Raw genomic sequence first — 23,247 nt, 5'->3', positions numbered from 1 at the left:
TCTTTAATCGGAATCTTCGTGGTATAGGCAGGACCTGATGGCGGCATTCAAGAGAATCCGGAAGGTCTAAACCTTGTCTGTGGTATTCTGAGTAGGATTCAATGACTGAATGACTGTGACGTGCTTCAAACTCCTAGCAGGCGGGGCGTTAGTGACAGACGCAAAAGTATCGATGGATATTATTCCGGCCTGACCGAGAACCGACAGCTGAATTCCGCTATGCCGTGACAGGGCATATGCCAATCGCTTTCACTGAGAGGATGGGAGGTAGCCATTGACAACGGTGAAACCCTACACGAGCTTGCCATGGAAAGGAGTAAGAAGGATTGGATGAAGACAGTAGGAAAGCAGAGAGACGGAAGGGAAGGCATCTTCATACGCTTATCTGAAGTTCCTACCAATGAATTACATAAGTACCTCTATCTTTATCTTTATGCTTTATTCGTATATCACTATACCCATTTGAGTCTGCCTGACTAAGATTTACAAGGTGACTATAGCTTGCTTCATACCAACAATCTCCGTGGGATCGACCCTTACTCACGTAAGGTATTACTTGGACGACCCAGTGCACTTGCTGGTTAGTTGTGCGAAGTTGTGTAATGCCATGGGATTGAACACCAAGTTTTTGGGGTTCATGACCGGGGATTATGAGAGTTGTGAAAAGTATTGTTCACAATTTCGCGCACCAGTACTCAGACTTTATTTTTTACAAGTAATTCATGTGCTGAAGATGAAAATATATGGTACTTGGATAATGCTTGCAGTAATCATATGTCTGGTAGAAAGGAGTTATTTTCTTCAATAGATGATTCAGTTAAACTATTATTGAAGTTTGGTAATAGTACAAAGATCCCTGGTGCGCGAAATTGTGATCACTACAACTTCGCACAACTAACCAGCAAGTGCACTGGGTCGTCCAAGTAATACCTTACGTGAGTAAGGGTCGATCCCACGGAGATTGTTAGTATGAAGCAAGCTATGGTCATCTTGCAAATCTTAGTCAGGCAGACTCAAATGTATATGGTGATGAACGAAAATAACATAAAAGATAAAGATAGAGATACTTATGTAATTCATTGGTAGGAACTTCAGATAAGCGCATGAAGATGCCTTCCCTTCCGTCTCTCTGCTTTCCTACTGTCTTCATCCAATCCTTCTTACTCCTTTCCATGGCAAGCTCGTGTAGGGTTTCACCGTTGTCAATGGCTACCTCCCATCCTCTCAGTGAAAGCGATTGCATATGCTCTGTCACAGCATAGCGGAATTCAGCTGTCGGTTCTCGGTCAGGCCGGAATAATATCCATCGATACTTTTGCGTCTGTCACTAACGCCCCGCCTGCTAGGAGTTTGAAGCACGTCACAGTCATTCATTTGCCGCCATCAGTTCTAGCTTATACCACGAAGACTCTGATCTCACGGAATGGTTGGCTCGTTTGTCAGGCGAGCACTCGGTTGTCAGGCGATCAACCATGCATCGTGCAATCAGGAATCCAAGAGACATTCACTAGAGCCTTGGTTGCTTGTAGAACAAAAGTGGTTGTCAGTCACCTTGTTCATAAGTGAGAATGATGATGAGTGTCACGGATCATCACATTCATCAAGTTGAAGAACAAGTGATATCTTAGAACAAGAACAAGCGGAATTGAATGGAAGAACAATAGTAATTGCATTAATACTCGAGGTACAGCAGAGCTCCACACCTTAATCTATGGTGTGTAGAAACTCCACCGTTGAAAATACATAAGCATAAGGTCTAGGCATGGCCGAATGGCCAGCCTCCCAATGATCTAAGATAGCATAAAACGAAGATAGCTACCAAAAGTCCTCTAATACAATAGTAAAAGGTCCTACTTATAGATAACTAGTAGCCTAAGGTTTACAGAAATGAGTAAATGACATAAAAATCCACTTCTGGGCCCACTTGGTGTGTGCTTGGGCTGAGCAATGAAGAAATTTCGTGTAGAGACTCTTCTTGGAGTTAAACGCCAGCTTTTATGCCAGTTTGGGCGTTTAACTCCCATTTGGGTGCCAGTTCCAGCGTTTAACGCTGGGATTTCTTGAGGTGACTTTGAACGCCGGTTTGGGCCATCAAATCTTGGGCAAAGTATGGACTATCATGTATTGCTGGAAAGCCCAGGATGTCTACTTTCCAACGCCGTTGAGAGCGCGCCAATTGGGCTTCTGTAGCTCCAGAAAATCCACTTCGAGTGCAGGGAGGTCAGAATCCAACAGCATCTGCAGTCCTTTTCAGTCTCTGAATCAGATTTTTGCTCAGGTCCCTCAATTTCAGCCAGAAAATTCCTGAAATCACAGAAAAACACACAAACTCATAGTAAAGTCCAGAAAAGTGAATTTTAACTAAAAACTAATAAAAATATACTAAAAACTCAACTAAAACTACCAAAAACATACTAAAAACAATGCCAAAAAGTGTATAAATTATCCGCTCATCACAACACCAAACTTAAATTGTTGCTTGTCCTCAAGCAACTGAAAATCAAATAAGATAAAAATAAGAGAATATGCAATGAATTCCAAAAACATCTATGAAGATCAGTATTAATTAGATGAGCGGGGCTTTTAGCTTTTTGCCTCTGAACAGTTTTAGCATCTCACTCTATCCTTTGAAATTCAGAATGGTTGGCTTCTTTAGGAACTCAGAATCCAGATAGTGTTATTGATTCCCCTAGTTAAGTATGATGATTCTTGAACACAGCTACTTTATGAGTCTTGGCCGTGGCCCAAAGCACTCTGTCTTCCAGTATTACCACCGGATACATACATGCCACAGACACATAATTGGGTGAACCTTTTCAGATTGTGACTCAGCTTTGCTAAAGTCCCCAATTAGAGGTGTCCAGGGTTCTTAAGCACACTCTTTTTGCCTTGGATCACAACTTTATTCTTTCTTTTCTTTCTTTTTCTTTTCTCTTTTTTTTTTCGTTTTTTTTCTTTTTTTTTTTCGCTTGCTTCCTCTCTTTTTTTTTTTGTATTCACTGCTTTTTCTTGCTTCAAGAATCATTTTTAATGATTTTTCAGATCCTCAGTAACATGTCTCCTTTTTCATCATTCTTTCACGAGCCAACCTTCATAAACCACAAATTCAAGATATATGCACTGTTTAAGCATACATTCAGAGAACAAGAGTATTGCCACCATATCAAAATAATTAAACTATTATAAAATTCAAAATTCATGCAATTCTTTCCTTTTTTCTCAATTAAGCACGTTTTTATTCAAGAAAGGTGATGGATTCATAGGACATTCATAACTTTAAGGCATAGACACTAAGACACTAATGATCACAAGACACAAACATGGACAAACATAAGTATAAAATTCGAAAAACAGAAGAATAAAGAACAAGGAAATTAAAGAACGGGTCCACCTTAGTGATGGCGGCTCTTTCTTCCTCTTGAAGATCCTATGGAGTGCTTGAGCTCATCAATGTCTCTTCCTTGTCTTTGTTGCTCCTCCCTCATGATTCTTTGGTCTTCTCTAATTTCATGGAGGATGATGGAGTGTTCTTGATGCTCCACCCTTAGTTGTCCCATGTTGGAACTTAATTCTCCTAGGGAGGTGTTCAGTTGCTCCCAATAGTTTTGTGGAGGAAAGTGCATCCCTTGAGGTAAATCTCTCCATCTCCCATGACTCGGAGGTGGAAGCTTTTGCCTTCCCTTTCCTCTTTCTAGAGGTTTCTCCGGCCTTGGATGCCATAAATGGTAATGGAAAACGAAAAAGCAACGCTTTTACCACACCAAACTTAAAAGGTTTGCTCGTCCTCGAGCAAAAGAAGAAAGAAGAGAGTAGAAGAAGAAGAAATGAGGGAGAAAGGGATGGCTTTGTATTCGGCCAAAGAAGGGGAGAAGTGGTGTTTAGGTTGTGTGAAAATGAAGGAATGAAGAAGGGTCTTTATAGGAGAGAGGGGAGATGGAGTTCGGCCATTATGGGTGGGTTTGGGTGGGAAAGTGGTTTGAATTTGAATGGAAGGTTAGGTGGGGTTTTATGAAGGATGTATGTGAGTGGTGAAGAGAAGGATGGGATTTGATAGGTGAAGGGTTTTTGGGGAAGAGGTGTGAGGTGATTGGTGAATGGGGGAAGAAGATAGAGAGTGGTGGTGGGGTAGGTGGGGGTCCTGTGGGGTCCACAGATCCTGTGGTGTCAAGGAAAAGTCATCCTTGCACCAAATGTTGCTCAAAATCACGTTTTGAGCCATTTCTGGCGTTAAACGCCGGGCTGGTGCCCATTCCTGGCGTTTAACGCCAGGTTCTTGCCCTTCTCTGGCGTTTAACGCCAGTCTGGTGCCCCTTTCTGGCGTTAAACGCCCAGAATGGTGCCAGACTGGGCGTTAAACGCCCAACAGCTAACCTCACTGGCGTTTAAACGCCAGCAACATCTTCCTCTAGGGTGTGCTGTTTTTCTTCCTGTTTTTCATTTTGTTTTTGCTTTTTTCATTGATTTTGTGACTTCTCATGATCATCAACCTACAAAAAAGATAAAATAACAAAAGAGAATAGTTAATTATAAAACATTGGGTTGCCTCCCAACAAGCGCTTCTTTAATGTCATTAGCTTGACAGAGGACTCTCATGGAGCCTCACAGATACTCAGAGCAATGTTGGAACCTCCCAACACCAAACTTAGAGTTTGAATGTGGGGGTTCAACACCAAACTTAGAGTTTGGTTGTGGCCTTCCAACATCAAACTTAGAGTTTGACTGTGGGGGCTCTTTTTGACTCTGATTTGAGAGAAGCTCTTCATGCTTCTTCTCCATGGTGATAGAGGGATATCCTTGAGCCTTAAATACAAAGGATTTTTCATTCACTTGAATGATCAGTTCACCTCCATCAACATCAATCACAGCCTTTGCTGTGGCTAGGAAGGGTCTGCCAAGGATGATAGATTCATTCATGCACTTCCCAGTCTCTAGGACTATGAAATCAGTAGGGATGTAATGGTCTTCAATCTTAACCAAAACGTTCTCTACAAGTCCATAAGCTTGTTTTCTTGAGTTGTCTGCCATCTCTAGTGAGATTCTTGCAGCTTGCACCTCAAAGATCCCTAGCTTCTCCATTACAGAGAGAGGCATGAGGTTTACACTTGACCCTAAGTCACACAGAGCCTTCTTGAAGGTCATGGTGCCTATGGTACAAGGTATTGAAAACTTCCCAGGATCTTGTCTCTTTTGAGGTAATTCCTGCCTAGACAAGTCATCCAGTTCTTTGGTGAGCAAAGGGGGTTCATCCTCCCAAGTCTCATTTCCAAATAACTTGTCATTTAGCTTCATGATTGCTCCAAGGTATTTAGCAACTTGCTCTTCAGTGACATACTCATCCTCTTCAGAGGAAGAATACTCATCAGAGCTCATGAAAGGCAGAAGTAAGTCCAATGGAATCTCTATGGTCTCATTTTGAGCCTCAGATTCCCATGGTTCCTCATTGGGGAACTCATTGGAGGCTAGTGCACGCCCTTTGAGACCTTCCTCAGTGGCGTCCACTTCCTCTCTTCCCTCTCTAGATTCGGCCATGGTTATGGCTTTGCACTCTCCTTTTGGATTTTCTTCTGTATTGCTTGGGAGAGTACTAGGAGGGAGTTCAGTAACTTTCTTGCTCAGCTGTCCCACTTGTGCCTCCAAATTTCTAATGGAGGACCTTGTTTCAGTCATGAAACTTTGAGTAGTTTTGATTAGATCAGAGACCATGGTTGCTAAGTCAGAGGGGTTCTGCTTAGAATTCTCTGTCTGTTGCTGAGAAGATGATGGAAAAGGCTTGCCATTGCTAAACCTGTTTCTTCCACCATTATTGTTGTTGAAACCTTGTTGAGGTTTCTCTTGATTCTTCCATGAGAAATTTGGGTGATTTCTCCATGAAGAATTATAGGTGTTTCCATAGGGTTCTCCTAGGTAATTCACCTCTTCCATTGAAGGGTTCTCAGGATCATAAGCTTCTTCTTCAGATGAAGCATCCTTAGTACTGCTTGGTGCATTTTGCATTCCAGACAGACTTTGAGAAATCAAATTGACTTGTTGAGTCAATATCTTGTTCTGAGCCAGTATGGCATTCAGAGTGTCAATCTCAAGAACTCCTTTCTTCTGACTAGTCCCATTGTTCACAGGATTCCTTTCAGAAGTGTACATGAATTGGTTATTTGCAACTATTTCAATTAGTTCTTGAGCCTCTGTAGGCGTCTTCTTAAGATGAAGAGATCCTCCAGCAGAGCTATCCAAAGACATCTTGGATAGTTCAGAGAGACCATCATAGAAAATACCTATGATGCTCCATTCAGAAAGCATGTCAGAGGGACATTTTCTGATTAATTGTTTGTATCTTTCCCAAGCTTCATAGAGGGATTCTCCATCCTTCTGTCTGAAGGTTTGGACTTCCACTCTAAGCTTACTCCATTTTTGAGGTGGAAAGAACTTTGCCAAGAAGGCATTGACTAGCTTTTCCCAAGAGTCCAGGCTATCTTTAGGTTGTGAATCCAACCATATTCTAGCTCTGTCTCTTACAGCAAAAGGGAATAGCATCAGTCTGTAGACCTCAGGGTCAACCCCATTAGTCTTGACTGTGTCACAGATTTGCAAGAACTCAGCTAAAAACTGATGAGGATCTTCCATTGGAAGTCCATGGAATTTGCAATTCTGTTGCATTAGAGAAACTAATTGAGGCTTAAGCTCAAAGTTGTTTGCTCCAATGGCAGGGATAGAGATGCTTCTCCCATAGAAGTTGGGAGTAGGTGCAGTAAAGTCACCCAGCACCTTCCTTGCATTGTTGGCATTGTTGTTGTTTTCGGCTGCCATGTGTTCTTCTTCTTTGAAGAATTCGGTCAGGTCCTCTAAAGAGAGTTGTGCTTTGGCTTCTCTTAGCTTTCTCTTCAAGGTCCTTTCAGGTTCAGGGTCCGCTTCAACAAGAATGCCTTTGTCTCTGCTCCTGCTCATATGAAAGAGAAGGGAACAAGAAGATGTGGAATCCTCTATGTCACAGTATAGAGATTCCTTGAGGTGTCAGAGGAAAAGAAAAATAGAAGAAAGAAGGTAGAAGAATTCGAACTTGATGAGATAAAGTTCGAATTGTGCATTAAGAAGGAGTAGTACTCCATAAATAGAAGGATGTGAGAAGGAGGGAAGAGAATTTTCGAAAATTAATTAGAAAGATGTCAAAAACATTTTAAAAATTGATTGATAATTTTCGAAAATTGAAAGTGGAAAAGAAATCAAGTGATTTTTGAAAAAGATTTTGAAATTAGAAGTTAAAAAGATTTGATTGAAAACTGATTTTGAAAAAGATGTGATTAAAAATATATGATTGAAAAGATTTGATTTAAAAACAATTTTAAAAGATATGTTTTGAAAACAATTTTTTTTTTTAAAAGATTTGCTTTTGAAAATCAATGACTTGTCTAACAAGAAAAGATATGATTCAAACATTAAACCTTCCTCAACAGAAAAGGCAACATATTTGAGATGTTCAATCAAATCATTAATTGTTAGTAAGTATCTTTGAAAAAGGAAAGGAATTGATTTTGAAAACATTTGATTGAAAAGATATGATTTGAAAAAGATTTGATTTTGAAAAGCTTAGAAAACTTGAAAAAAAAATGATTTGAAAAACAAAATCTTCCCCCTTTGCCATCCTGGCGTTAAACGCCCAGAATGGCCTCCATTCTGGCATTTAACGCCCAAAATGCTACCTCTTTGGGCGTTAAACGCCCAACCAGGTGCCCTGGCTGGCGTTTAAACGCCAGTCTGTCTTCTTCACTGGGCATTTTTGAATGCTCAGCTTTTTCTGTATAATTCCTCTGCAGCATGTTCTGAATCTTCAATTCTTTGTATTATTGACTTGAAAAGACACAAATTAAAAATATTTTTGGATTTTTAATAATCAAAATGCAACAAGAATGAAATAACAATGCATGCAAGGCACCAAACTTAGCAGTTTGTATACTACTGACACTATATGAGACACATAAACACTCAAGCCAAAAGAATTCAAAGATCAGAGTAAGAAATCATCAAAAATTACTTGAAGATCCTTAAGATACATGAATGAATGTATGCAATTGACACCAAACTTAAGATGAGACTAGTGTTTCAACAAGGAACATAACATATTTTTGGTTTTTTTTTATGAAATTTTTGATTTTTTTTTTGTGTTTTTCGAAAATTAAGTGGAAAAAGATATCAAAATTCTTAATGAGAATTCCAGGAATCAGTGCAATGCTAGTCTAAGACTCCGGTCCAGGAATTAGACATGGCTTCTGATGAGCGGATATTTTATACGCTTTTTGGGGGTAATTTCATGTAGATTTTAGCATGTTTTAATTGGTTTTTAGTTAAATATTATTAGTTTTTAGGCAAAAATCATATTTCTGGACTTTACTGTGAGTGTGTGTATTTTTCTGTGATTTCAGGTATTTTCTGGCTGAAATTGAGGGAGCTGAGCAAAAATCTGACTTGGGCTGAAAAAGGACTGCTGATGCTGTTGGATCCTGACCTCCCTGCACTCGAAATGGATTTTCTGGAGCTACAAGAGTCCAATTGGCGCGCTCGCAACGGCGTTGGAAAGTAGACATCCAGGGCTTTCCAGCAATATATAATAGTCCATACTTTGCGCGACGATAGATGACGTAACTTGGCGTTTAACGCCAAGTTCATGCTGCTGTCTGGAGTTAAACGCCAGAAAAACGTCATGATCCGGAGTTGAACGCCCAAAACACGTCATAACCTGGAGTTTAACGCCAAGAAAGGCCTCTACTCGTGGATAGCTTTAATCTCAGCCCCAGCACACACCAAGTGGGCTCCAGAAGTGGATTTCTGCACCAATTATCTTAGTTTACTCATATTCTGTAAACCTAGGTTACTAGTTTACTATTTAAACAACTTTTACAGACATTCCTTATACCTCATGATATTTTCAGATCTGAATTACATACTTTGTGACGGCATGAGTCTCTAAACTCCATTGTTGGGGGTGAGGAGCTCTGCAGCGTCTCGATGATTTAATACAATTCCTTTGTTTTCCATTCAAACACGCTTGTTCTTATCTAAGATGTTTATTCGCGCTTAATTGTGAAGAAGGTGATGATCCGTGACACTCATCACCTTCCTCAACCCATGAACATGTGTCTGACAACCACCTCCGTTCTACATCAGATTGAATGAATATCTCTTAGATTTCCCAACAGAATCTTCGTGGTATAAGCCGGATTGATGGCGGCATTCATGAGAATCCGGAAAGTCTAAACCTTGTCTGTGGTATTCCGAGTAGGATTCCGGGATTGAATGACTGTGACGTGCTTCAAACTCCTGAGGGCTGGGCGTTAGTGACAGACGCAAAAGAATCAATGGATTCTATTCCAACCTGATTGAGAACCGACAGATGATTAGCCGTGCTGTGACAGAGCATAGGAACGTTTTCACTGAGAGGATGGGAAGTAGCCACTGACAACGGTGACACCCTACATAGAGCTTGCCATGGAAGGAACTTGCGTGTGAGAAGAGGATTTCAAGGAAGAGTTGAAGTTCAAGGACAAAGCATCTCCAAAACTCCAACATATTCTCCATACTGCACAACAAGTAACGCTGTTATTCCCTATTATTTAACTTACAACTTTAAGTAGTTTGTAGTTTGGCTTTTTACAAATAAATCCAAATAACTTCCTTAGCCTCCTGACTAAGATTAATAAAATAACATTGATTGCTTCAAGCCAATAATCTCTGTGGGATCGACCCTTACTCGCGTAAGGTATTACTTGGACGACCCAGTGCACTTGCTGGTTAGTTGAACGGAGTTGTGAAAAGAAAGTAATCAGTTAGTTGAATTAGTTCTTTTTGGCACATGCCAAAGAGCCATTAATTAAGGATCACAATTTCGTCCACCAAGTTTTTGGCGCCGTTGCCGGGGATTATTGAGTTTGGACAATTGAAGGCTTATTTTATTTCTTAGATTAGGAATAATTTATTTTTGTTGTTACAGAGTCATTAAATTTTGATAGGATAGTTTCTTTTCAAAAATTTCTTGTTAATTTTTCGTGAAGTTTAGTGTTTTATTCTAAGTTTGGTGTTAATTGCATATTTCATTTTCTTTAAAATTTCGTGTTAGTGTTCTTGGTTCTTCCTTGATTTTTAAGTTGTTCTTGATAATTGGTTATACCCTTTGGAACCTTTTTCAAAAATATATCTTCTTTGATTTAATCTTGTGCCAAACTTCAAGTTTGGTGTTTTCTTGTTAATATTTTCATATTTTTTCGAAAACTTTATTAAAGTTTCTAAAAATTTTAAGTTTGGTGTTCTTCCTTTGTTCTTGGTGTTCTTGTGAATCTTCAAAGTGTTCTTGAGTTTTCTTGTGTTTGAATCTTAAAATTTTTAAGTTTGGTGTTCCTTGGTGTTTCCCTCCAAAAATTTTCGAAAATAAGGAACATTAGATCTAAAAATTTTAAGTCTTGTGTCTTTTGTGTGTTTTTCTCTTTCATCATAAAATTCAAAATTCAAAAAAAAAAATAAATAAATATATATTTATTTTTTCTAACTAATTTTGAACTACTTTTTTTCGAAAATTTTATATTAAAAATTCAATTTTCAATTTCAAAATATTTTCACTTTCATTTATTTATTTCGTTTTTATTTTATAAAATTTTAATTTTATAAAATAAATAATACCAACATATTCCACAATCCTTTATAAACAAATAACTATTGTTCAATATGGAAGCAAGTGGGAATGAACAGTCCAAGAGGACCCTGGGGTCATATGCTAACCCCACTACTGCTTCATATGGGAGCAGTATTTGTATACCCTCATTGGAGTTAGTAGCTTTGAGCTGAATCCTCAGCATTATCATGGTGCAGCAAAACTGCCAGTATTCCGGTCTTCCACATGAAGAACCTACAGAGTTCCTGGCACAATTTCTGCAAATTGCTGATACAGTACATAAGGAAGTAGATCAGGATGTCTACAGATTATTACTGTTTCCATTTGCTGTAAAAGATCAAGCTAAGAGGTGGTTAAATAACCAGCCTAAGAGCAGCAAAAACATGGAAACAGCTGTCAAAAAAATTCCTGAATCACTATTTCCCTCCCAAACGGATGACACAGCTAAGGCTAAACATCCAAGGCTTCAAACAAGGAGATAATGAATCCCTTTATGATGCCTGGGAGAGATACAGAGAGATGCTAAGAAAATGCCCCTCTGAAATGTTTTCAGAATGGGTGCAATTAGACATCTTCTACTATGGCTTACAGAAAAAGCTCAGATTTCTTTAGACCACTCAGCTGGTGGATCTATACACATGAGAAAAACAATTGAAGAAGCTCAAGAGCTTATTGATACAGTTGCCAGAAATCAGCATCTGTACCTAAGCAGTGAATCCTCTATGAAAGAAGCTAAAACAGTAACTGCAGAACTCAGTCTAGTGGATCAGGCTAATGAATTCAATCAGCAATTAGATTTTCTAACTCAGCAACTAGCCGAATTCAAGGAAATATTACAGGAAACAAGAATGGCTAACAGGAACATGGAAGTGCAATTAAAGCAGACAGAAAAGCAACTGTCAAAACAAATAACAGAAGAATGCCAAGCAGTTCAATTAAGAAGTGGGAAAACATTAAATACCTCACTTCAAAGCAGCAGGAAACCAAGAAATGAACAAGAGGATACTCAAAATCCCTCTGAGGACAATCAGAGCCCAGAGAGGAACAAAGCTGGCGCTGAACGCCCAGACCATGCTCATTCCTGGCGTTCAACGCCAGAAACAAGCATGAATCCGGCGTTGAACGCCCAAAGGGAGCATGGTTCTGGCGTTCAAATGCCAGTGACAAACAAGGAAGTGGCGTCTAACGCCACTCCAGCTCCTACCACTGGCGTTCAATTGCCAGTGGGGAATCAGTTACATACAAGTACTGATAACAACCCTTCTAAAAAGGCTTCCCAACCCACTGTAGGTAATAAACCTGCAGCAACTAAGGTTGAGGAATACAAAGCCAAAATCCTTATCCTCAAAACTCCGCCAAGCGGAACAGGATAAGCAATTTGCTCGCTTTGTAGACTATCTCAGGACTCTTGAAATAAGATTCCGTTTGCAGAAGCACTTGAGCAAATACCCTCTTATGCTAAGTTCATGAAAGAAATCTTAAGTCATAAGAAGGATTGGAGGGAAACTGAAAAAGTCTACCTCACTGAAGAATGCAGTGCAGTCATTCTGAAAAGCTTACCTGAAAAGCTTAAAGATCCTGGGAGCTTTATGATACCATGTACATTAGAGGGTAATTGTACCAAGCAAGCTTTATGATCTTGGGGCAAGTATCAACCTAATACCTGCATCTACTATCAGAAAGCTTGGTTTAACTGAAGAAATTAAACCAACCAGGATATGTCTTCAACTTGCTGATGGCTCCATTAAATACCCATCAGGCGTGATTGAAGACATGATTGTCAAGGTTGGCCATTTGCCTTTCCTACTGACTTTGTGGTGCTGGAATGGAGGAGCACAAGAGTGCAACTCTCATTCTAGGAAGACCTTCCTAGCAACTGGCCGAACCCTCATTAATGTCCAAAAGGGGAAGTAACCTTGAGAGTCAATGAGGAGGAGTTCAAGTTAAATGTTGTCAAAGCAATGCAACATCCAGACACCCCAAATGACTGCATGAGTGTTGATATTATTGATTCTCTGGTAAGAGAGGTCAATATGGCTGAGAGTTTGGAATCAGAGCTAGAGGACATCTTTAAAGATGTTCAGCCTGATTTGGAGGAGTCAGAGAAGATAATAGAACCTCTGAAAATCCCTCAGAAGAGGAGAAACCTCCAAAACCCGAACTCAAACCATTACCACCATCCCTAAAATATGCATTTCTGGGAGAAGTGATACCTTTCCTGTAATATAAGCTCTACCTTAGAGCACAGGAAGAGGAAGCACTAATTCAGTGCTAAGAACGCACAAGACAGCTCTTGGGTGGTCCATTAGTGATCTTAAGGGCATTAGCCCAGCCAGATGCATGCACAAAATCTTGCTGGAGGATGACGCCAAGCCAGTGGTTCAACCACAAGGCGGCTGAATCCAGCTATGAAAGAAGTGGTGCAGAAAGAGGTCACTAAATTACTAGAGGCTGAGATTATTTATCCTATTTCTGACAGCCCCTGGGTGAGCCCTGTCCAAGTTGTCCCAAGAAAGGAGGCATGACAGTGGTTCATAATGAAAAAAATGAACTAGTTCCTACAAGAACAGTTACAGGGTGGCGTATGTGCATTGATTATAGAAGGCTCAATACAGCCACCAGAAAGGATCATTTTCCTTTACCATTCATAGACCAGATGCTAGAAAGACTAGCAGGTCATGAATACTAAAGCTTCCTGGATGGATATTCAGGTTATAATCAAATTGCAGTAGATCCCCAGGATCAGGAGAAAACGGCATTCACATGCCCATCTGGAGTATTTGCATACAGAAGGATGCCATTTGGCCTGTGCAATGCACCTGCAACCTTTCAGAGGTGCATGCTCTCCATTTTCTCTGATATGGTGGAAAAATTTCTGGAAGTCTTCATGGATGACTTTTCAGTATTTGGAGACTCATTCAGCTCCTGCCTTAACCATTTAGCACTTGTTCTGAAAAGATGCCAAGAGACTAACCTGGTTTTGAACTGGGAAAAATGTCACTTTATGGTGACTGAAGGAATTGTCCTTGGGCACAAAATTTCGAACAAAGGAATAGAGGTGGACCAAGCTAAGGTGAAGTAATTGAAAATTGCCCCACCTGCTAATGTCAAGGCAATCAGAAGCTTTCTGGGGCATGCAGGATTCTATAGGAGGTTTATAAAGGATTTTTCAAAAATCGCCAAACCTCTGAGCAACCTGCTAGCTGCTGACATGCCATTTATCTTTGATAAAGAGTGTTTGCAGGCATTTGAGACCCTGAAGATAAATTGGTCTCAGCACCATCATCTGCACCAGACTGGACATTACCATTTGAATTAATGTGTGATGCCAATGACCATGCCATGGTGCAGTATTGGGACAAAGGCATGACAAGCTTCTGCACGTCATTTACTATGCTAGCCGTGTTCTAAATGATGCACAGAAAATTACACAACCACAGAAAAGAGCTACTTGCAGTGGTTTACGCCATTGATAAATTCAGATCCTATTTAGTAGGATCAAAAGTGATCGTGTACACTGATCATGCCGCTCTTAAATATCTACTCACAAAGCGGATTCAAAACCCAGACTCATCAGATGGGTGTTGCTTCTGCAAGAGTTTGATATAGAATAAGAGAGAAAAGGGACAGAAAATCAAGTAGCAGACCACCTGTCCCGAATAGAACCAGTAGAAAGGGCGTCCCTCCCTCTCACTGAGATCTCTGAAACCTTCCGGATGAGCAACTGTTCGCCATCCAGGAAGTGCCATGGTTTGCAGACATTGCAAACTACAAGGCAGTGAGATTCATACCCAAAGAGTACAGTAGGTGCAATCAAAAAAATTAATCACAGATGCAAGTACTCTTTGGGATGAACCTATCTCTTCAAGAATGTGCAGACGGAGTAATCCGTAGATGTGTGCCCAAGAGGAAGCACAAAAGATCCTTTGGCATTGCCATGGATCACAATATGGAGGACATTTTGGAAGTGAGCGAACAGCCACAAGAGTCCTCCAAAGTGGCTTCTATTGGCCCACTCTCTATAAAAATTCCCGAGCATTTGTGCTAACTGTGACAGTTGTCAAAGATCAGGCAACCTACCTCACATTATGCCATGTCAACAAGGAATCTTGAGATTGAGTTGTTTGATGTATGGGGTATTGACTTCATGGGACCCTTCCCACCATCATACTCAAACAACTATATTCTGGTGGCAGTGGATTATGTATCCAAATGGGTGGAGGCTATTGCAACACCCACTAATGACACTAAAACAGTGTTGAAATTCCTCCAGAAACATATCTTTAGCAGATTTGGTATCCCTAGAGTGTTAATCAGTGATGGGGGTACTCATTTCTGTAATAAACAGCTTTACTCTCTCTGGTACGTTATGGAGTCAACCACAGGGTGGCTACTCCATCATCCACAAACTATGGGCAAGCTGAAGTCTCAAATAGAGAACTCAAAAGAATCCTGGAACGGACTGTAATTAACCGTAGAAAGGATTGGGCAAGAAGCTTGGATGATGCTCTGTGGGCATACAGAACAGCATTTAAGACCCCTATAGGAACCTCTCCATACCAGCTTGTGTATGGAAAGGCGTGTCACTTGCCAGTGGAACTGGAACACAGGCCTACTGGGCAACCAGATTCCTGAACCTTGATGCCAAGTTAGCTGGAGAAAGACGATTACTCCAGTTAAATGAGCTAGAGAATTTAGACTCAATGCTTTCGAAAATGCAAAAATTACAAAGAGAAAGCAAAAAGATGCATGATAAGAAATTGTCATCCAGAGTCTTTGAGCCAGACAGAAAGTTCTGCTATTTAATTCAAGGCTCAAATTATTCCCTGGGAAATTAAAATCCGGTGGAGAGGTCCATATGTAATTACAAGTGTAACCATATGGATACATAAACTTCAGGATAGTGACTCTAACAAAAAGTTCATTGTTAATGGACAAAGAGTCAAACATTATCTTGAAGGCAATTTGAGCAAGACTGCTCAAAGCTGAGACTCGAGTAAAAACTCAGTGATAGTCCAGCTAATGACAATAAAGAAGCGCTTGCTGGGAGGCAACCCAGCCATTTACAAAGTTTAATTACTAATGAAATAAATTTTCTCTTTTTTACAGGTTTAAGTCCAAGTATCTCCAAGGTAAATAGCAATAGTTGGATTCAGAGTTATAAAGGAAATTGGAAGCTTACTGGCGTGAAAAAGCCAGTAAGAAACATTTTGGGCGTTGAACGCCCAAAAGAAGCACCCACTGGGCGTTCAACGCCAGTAAGGGTAGCCTTCTGGGCGTTAAACGCCAGAAAAAGCACCTTCTGGGCGTTTAACGCCAGTTTGGCAGCATCCTGGGCGTTTAGAAAAAACGCCCAGTAACAAAGGACTTCCTGGCGTCAACGCCAGAAAGATGCAGCAAATGGGCGTTGAACGCCCAGGAGAAGCAACTATTGGGCGTTAACGCCCAACACATGCATCATGTGGGCGTTTAACGCCAGGATGGTGGGAGGAGGTAAAAATTCGTTTTTCTTTACAAATTTTCTAAATTTTTAAGTTTCAATTCATGATTTCTTGCATAAACATGTTTCAAAATGTCATCCTTCAAAATCAAATTGGTTTTCTAAGAACCCTAATTTCTAAAATCCCTACTTTCAAAATATCAAATGTATCTTAATTCATAAACACAAATCTTTTTCCAATCCAATTCTTTTTCAAATATTTTTAATTTCTTCTCATATCTTTTTCAACTCATCTTATCTTTATGTGAAAATGCCTTTCCTTCTACTCCTCTCCTTTCTTTTTTTGCTTGAGGACAAGCAAACCTCTAAGTTTGGTGTGATTTGCCATGATCACTGAGCTAAAACTCATTAAGATCATGGCACCTAAGAGAACAGGAAGAGCAAGGATGTGAACTTAAGGGAGCTGAAGCGTCAGAAATTTATTCTTGAAGGCACCCCACAGACTGAGGAACACACTTCCCAAAATACAGGTTGTTAAGTTCTAATTCCAGCTTTAACTCTGTGATAGATTATTATAGGATTTTATCTTAGGAGATATTTAGTTTGTCTATTTTGATTTTATTTCCAATTAAAGCTATAATTTATTTTTCTCATCATCAGGCATGAATAAAGTAGTAGAATTTTTTTAGAATAAAGAAGTAATCTATTTATGAGTTCTTAGATAAAGACTATAATTAATTATATGTGGTGGCAATACTTTTTGTTCTCTGAATGAATGCTTGAACAGTGCATAAATTGTACTTTGAATTTGATGAATATTGGCTCCTGAAAGGATGAGGAACACGAAAATATTATTGATGATCTGAAAAATCATGAAATTGATTCTTGAAGCAAGAAAAAGCAGTTTAAAAAAAAAAAAAAAAAAAAAAAACACAACAAGCCATGAGCACTAGCCAAGAGTAAAAAAGGGATCCAAGCTTTGAGCATCATGGATAGGAGGGCCCAAGGAAATAAAATCCAGGCCTAAGCGGCTAAACCAAGATGTCCCTAACCATATGCTTGTGGCATGCAGGTCCAAGTTACAAGCTTGAGACTGAGTGGTTAAAGTCGTGATCCAAAGCAAAAGAGTGTGCTTAAGAGCTCTGGACACCACTAACTGGGACTTTAGCAAAGCTAAGTCACAATCTGAAAAGGTTCACCCAGTTATGTGTCTGTGGCATTTATGTATCTGGTGGTAATACTGGAAAACAAAGTGCTTAGGGCCACAGCCAAGACTCATAAAATAACTGTGTTCAAGAATCAACATACTACGTTAGGAGAGTCAATAATACTATCTGAATTCTGAGTTCCTAAGGATGCCAATTATCCTGAAAATTTAAAGATACAGGGGGATGCCAAAACTGTTCAGAAACAAAAAGCTACAAGCCCCGCTCATCTAATAAGAATATGAGCTTCATTTAAAACTCTAAAATATTATTACTTATTAATTTCTGCTAAATCCTATTTTATTTATCTAGTTGCTTGAGGACAAGCAACAGTTTAAGTTTGGTGTTGTGATGAGCGGATATTTTATACGCTTTTTGGGGGTAATTTCATGTAGATTTTAGCATGTTTTAATTGGTTTTTAGTTAAATATTATTAGTTTTTAGGCAAAAATCATATTTCTGGACTTTACTGTGAGTGTGTGTATTTTTCTGTGATTTCAGGTATTTTCTGGCTGAAATTGAGGGAGCTGAGCAAAAATCTGACTTGGGCTGAAAAAGGACTGCTGATGCTGTTGGATCCTGACTTCCCTGCACTCGAAATGGATTTTCTAGAGCTACAAGAGTCCAATTGGCGCGCTCTCAACGGCGTTGGAAAGTAGACATCCAGGGCTTTCCAGCAATATATAATAGTTCATACTTTGCGCGAAGATAGACGACGTAACTTGGCGTTTAACGCCAAGTTCATGCTGCTGTCTGGAGTTAAACGCCAGAAAAACGTCATGATCCGGAGTTGAACGCCCAAAACACGTCATAACCTGGAGTTTAATGCCAAGAAAGGCCTCTACTCGTGGATAGCTTTAATCTCAGCCCCAGCACACACCAAGTGGGCCCCAGAAGTGGATTTCTGCACCAATTATCTTAGTTTACTCATATTCTGTAAACCTAGGTTACTAGTTTACTATTTAAACAACTTTTACAGACATTCCTTGTACCTCATGACATTTTCAGATCTGAATTACATACTTTGTGATGGCATGAGTCTCTAAACTCCATTGTTGGGGGTGAGGAGCTCTGCAGCGTCTCGATGATTTAATACAATTCCTTTGTTTTCCATTCAAACACGCTTGTTCTTATCTAAGATGTTTATTCGCGCTTAATTGTGAAGAAGGTGATGATCCGTGACACTCATCACCTTCCTCAACCCATGAACATGTGTCTGACAACCACCTCCGTTCTACATCAGATTGAATGAATATCTCTTAGATTTCCCAACAGAATCTTCGTGGTATAAGCCGGATTGATGGCGGCATTCATGAGAATCCGGAAAGTCTAAACCTTGTCTGTGGTATTCCGAGTAGGATTCCGGGATTGAATGACTGTGACGTGCTTCAAACTCCTGAGGGCTGGGCATTAGTGACAGACGCAAAAGAATCAATGGATTCTATTCCAACCTGATTGAGAATCGACAGATGATTAGCCGTGCTGTGACAGAGCATAGGAACGTTTTCACTGAGAGGATGGGAAGTAGCCACTGACAACGGTGACACCCTACATAGAGCTTGCCATGGAAGGAACTTGCGTGTGAGAAGAGGATTTCAAGGAAGAGTTGAAGTTCAAAGGACAAAGCATCTCCAAAACTCCAACATATTCTCCATTACTGCACAACAAGTAACGCTGTTATTCCCTATTATTTTAACTTACAACTTTAAGTAGTTTGTAGTTTGGCTTTTTACAAATAAATCCAAATAACTTCCTTAGCCTCCTGACTAAGATTAATAAAATAACATTGATTGCTTCAAGCCAATAATCTCTGTGGGATCGACCCTTACTCGCGTAAGGTATTACTTGGACGACCCAGTGCACTTGCTGGTTAGTTGAACGGAGTTGTGAAAAGAAAGTAATCAGTTAGTTGAATTAGTTCTTTTTGGCACATGCCAAAGAGCCATTAATTAAGGATCATAATTTCGTCCACCAGCTTCACAGCCAGCCAAGCTTTCAAAGAAAGCTTCGGTCCAAGACACTAGACATGGCCAAAGGCCAGCCAAGCCTTAGCAGATCACTGCTCCAAAAGCAAGATTGATAAAAATCAACAAGCTCTTGTGATGATAAGTTGAAACCTCGGTCCAATGAGATTAGACATGGCTTCTCAGCCAGCCAGATTTCAACAAATCATCATGAAACTCTAGAATTCATCTTCAAGAATTTCGAAAAAAAAATACCTAATCTAAGCAACAAGATGTACCGTCAGTTGTCCAAACTGAACAATCCTTGGCATTGTTACCAAAATCTTGCTCAAAACTTGAACAATCCCCGGCAACGGCGCCAAAAACTTGGTGCGCGAAATTGTGAACAATACTTTTCGCAACTCTCATAATCCCCGGTCATGAACCCCAAAAACTTGGTGTTCAATCCCATGGCATTACACAACTTCGCACAACTAACCAGCAAGTGCACTGGGTCGTCCAAGTAATACCTTACGTGAGTAAGGGTCGATCCCACGGAGATTGTTAGTATGAAGCAAGCTATGGTCATCTTGCAAATCTTAGTCAGGCAGACTCAAATGTATATGGTGATGAACGAAAATAACATAAAAGATAAAGATAGAGATACTTATGTAATTCATTGGTAGGAACTTCAGATAAGCGCATGAAGATGCCTTCCCTTCCGTCTCTCTGCTTTCCTACTGTCTTCGTCCAATCCTTCTTACTCCTTTCCATGGCAAGCTCGTGTAGGGTTTCACCGTTGTCAATGGCTACCTCCCATCCTCTCAGTGAAAGCGATTGCATATGCTCTGTCACAGCATAGCGGAATTCAGCTGTCGGTTCTCGGTCAGGCCGGAATAATATCCATCGATACTTTTGCGTCTGTCACTAACGCCCCGCCTGCTAGGAGTTTGAAGCACGTCACAGTCATTCATTCATTGAATCCTACTCAGAATACCACAGACAAGGTTTAGACCTTCCGGATTCTCTTGAATGCCGCCATCAGTTCTAGCTTATACCACGAAGACTCTGATCTCACGGAATGGTTGGCTCGTTTGTCAGGCGAGCACTCGGTTGTCAGGCGATCAACCATGCATCGTGCAATCAGGAATCCAAGAGACATTCACTAGAGCCTTGGTTGCTTGTAGAACAAAAGTGGTTGTCAGTCACCTTGTTCATAAGTGAGAATGATGAGTGTCACGGATCATCACATTCATCAAGTTGAAGAACAAGTGATATCTTAGAACAAGAACAAGCGGAATTGAATGGAAGAACAATAGTAATTGCATTAATACTCGAGGTACAGCAGAGCTCCACACCTTAATCTATGGTGTTAAACTCCACCGTTGAAAATACATAAGCATAAGGTCTAGGCATGGCCGAATGGCCAGCCCCAATGATCTAAGATAGCATAAATGAAGAAGCTACCAAAGTCCTCTAATACAATAGTAAAAGGTCCTACTTATAGATACTAGTAGCCTAAGGTTTACAGAAATGAGTAAATGACATAAAATCCACTTTGGGCCCACTTGGTGTGCTTGGCTGAGCATGAAGAATTTCGTGTAGAGACTCTTCTTGGAGTTAAACGCCACTTTTATGCCAGTTGGGCGTTTAACTCCCATTTGGGTGCCAGTTCCAGCGTTTAACGCTGGGATTTCTTGAGGTGACTTTGAACGCCGTTGGGCCATCAAATCTTGGCAAAGTATGGACTATCATATATTGCTGGAAAGCCCAGGATGTCTACTTTCCAAAGCCGTTGAGAGCGCCAATTGGGCTTCTGTAGCTCCAGAAAATCCACTTCGAGTGCAGGAGGTCAGAATCCAACAGCATCTGCAGTCCTTTTCAGTCTCTGAATCAGATTTTGCTCAGGTCCCTCAATTTCAGCCAGAAAATTTCTGAAATCACAGAAAAACACACAAACTCATAGTAAAGTCCAGAAAAGTGAATTTTAACTAAAAACTAATAAAAATATACTAAAAACTCAACTAAAACTACCAAAAACATACTAAAAACAATGCCAAAAAGTGTATAAATTATCCGCTCATCAAGTACCCGGATTATCATCAGTATTTTGATGCTGATTTTCTGCAACGTGTGCTTGATTGTTATTCACCATTTTGAATCTACAATCTGCTGCTTTGTGTCCATACTTTCCACAATGAAAGCAGTTGAAATTGGTTCTTTCTTGATGAAAATTTCCTCGACCTCTTCCTCGGTTGACAGGCCTGAAATTCGTTCCACCTCTTCCTTGATTAGGTGGTGTAAAATTATTGTAACTTCCTTGGTTGTAATTGCCACGACCTCTACCTCTGAAACTTCTTCTACCTCTACTTTGAAAATTAAAACCACGACCTCGTCCTTCTTGTGTACGGTTTGATTCTGCAACGTTGTTGAAATTCACTCGGCTTTTCAGGGCTTCCTCGGTTGATTTTTCAGACTTCTCTAGTATTCTACTGATGTGGCTTTCCATGGTTCCTTGCAACTCTGCAATCGTCATGGTGTCCATATCGTGTGACTCTAGTATCGTAGTCACCACATGGTCATACTTCATCGGCATGGTGCGAAGAATTTTCTCCACCACTTTGCTATCGGGCATATCTTCTCCATAGACTCTCATCTTATTGACAAGATCTGTAACACGAGTAAAATATTGCTCAACAGTTTCTGAGCTCGACATCTCGTACATTTCATATTCTCTTCTCAAAGACTGTAGCTTTGCTTTTTGAGCTTTATCTACGCCTTTGTATGACAGCTTCAACGTGTTCCATGCTTCCTTTGCACTTTTGACATTTGCTATTTTGCCAAATACCGTATAATCTACTCCTTGATGAATTTGAGACAGCGCCAATTGATCTCTCCTTTGTTGGGCAGCATCTGCTCCTTCTTGCAAACCCGGTTCAATGAAATTCCACAAGTTCTGGGCCTTCAAATGGGTAGACATCAAAGTCTCCCAATAACTATAATCGAGTTTCCCATCTAATTTGGGACCGGACCACACAATATTGAAAGTGTTTGCCATACCGACTCTATGAATCAACAACTATGTGAGAACTCTCCCACACCTCGCAAACTCTCACACACCAGGCGCTGGATTAACCAGCTCTGATACCAAATGTTAGTATAATACCCACAACTAATTGGCCCTAGGATCACTCACTCATATAAATGACACTATCATATTTTTCATCTCTCAAACTCACTAACACTCATAAAACAAGGAGAGAATTTCAAAACATACTCATTTCATTATGGAACACACACATACAATACACAAGGCATATGTGCCTTTATATAGGCAATGCTTCCTACTAAAATAATAATTTATGAATCACAAATCAATTTTGTAATGACTACCATTTATGACTTGGTTTCATGAATCTTCTTTCAATTTGCATTGTAGCTTCTATAATCTTCTAATTTCAATTCAATTTGATTTTGAATTCTTCAATGTTGTAGAATGTTGTAGTTATACTACTCTCTTGAATGTTCTTGGTTATTCTCCAAATTTCCAACATCTTCTAGTAAATTAATGATTATTGTTTTCAATTCAAACTTTGCTTCTTCAATTCTTTAACCATGCTTCATGAAAATTTTAATCTATGCAAGTTGATTTAAAATTTTTAATCAACAATAGATATAATATTTGCTCATTAAGTTGTAAAACTCATCCTATTATATTCTTATATTTTTTAGATATAGGTATCATTCTAGGTTTTATTCCACCTGCCCCTCAATAGATCTTAGTAATTTTGGTGAGTCCTTCTTTGTTTCAAGAGCTATGTGTTTACATAATGGAACCTTTGCACAAAACGCTTATGTCAATGCTCCATATGTCACAAGTAGTTAAGATCTTCTTATGAGTTATGTTATTTTGAATCTCGAACTGTTTAGATAGTTATTATAATTTGGTTATGTAAGACGTATGAATTTAACTATATACTTTAGTTAACAACTTAATATATATAATGC

The 23,247-nt window shown here is 39.7% G+C and overlaps 1 protein-coding gene and 1 non-coding gene across 2 annotated transcripts; one reads left to right on the top strand and one right to left on the bottom strand.

Annotated features, from left to right (window-relative positions):
• Positions 1 to 1,738: 1,738 nt before the first annotated feature.
• LOC130975573 (uncharacterized) lies at positions 1,739 to 22,297 on the bottom strand. The gene is made up of 2 exons (XM_057900345.1): positions 21,331 to 22,297; positions 1,739 to 2,304 (listed from the first exon to the last, which is right to left on the bottom strand). The coding sequence occupies exons 1-2, from the start codon at positions 22,295 to 22,297 to the stop codon at positions 2,222 to 2,224; spliced, it is 1,050 nt and encodes a 349-aa protein (XP_057756328.1). The 3' UTR covers positions 1,739 to 2,221.
• Positions 6,289 to 6,396, top strand: LOC130977422 (small nucleolar RNA R71). Its single transcript, XR_009085112.1, has one exon. It is a non-coding gene; the product is annotated as a small nucleolar RNA R71 (small nucleolar RNA).
• Positions 22,298 to 23,247: the final 950 nt, after the last annotated feature.

This window comes from Arachis stenosperma, chromosome 4, assembly GCF_014773155.1.
Source record: "Arachis stenosperma cultivar V10309 chromosome 4, arast.V10309.gnm1.PFL2, whole genome shotgun sequence".
Classification (NCBI taxonomy): Eukaryota; Viridiplantae; Streptophyta; class Magnoliopsida; order Fabales; family Fabaceae; genus Arachis; species Arachis stenosperma.
The sequence above is the reverse complement of the archived record's forward strand: the minus strand, read 5'-3'. Positions and strand labels throughout refer to the sequence as shown.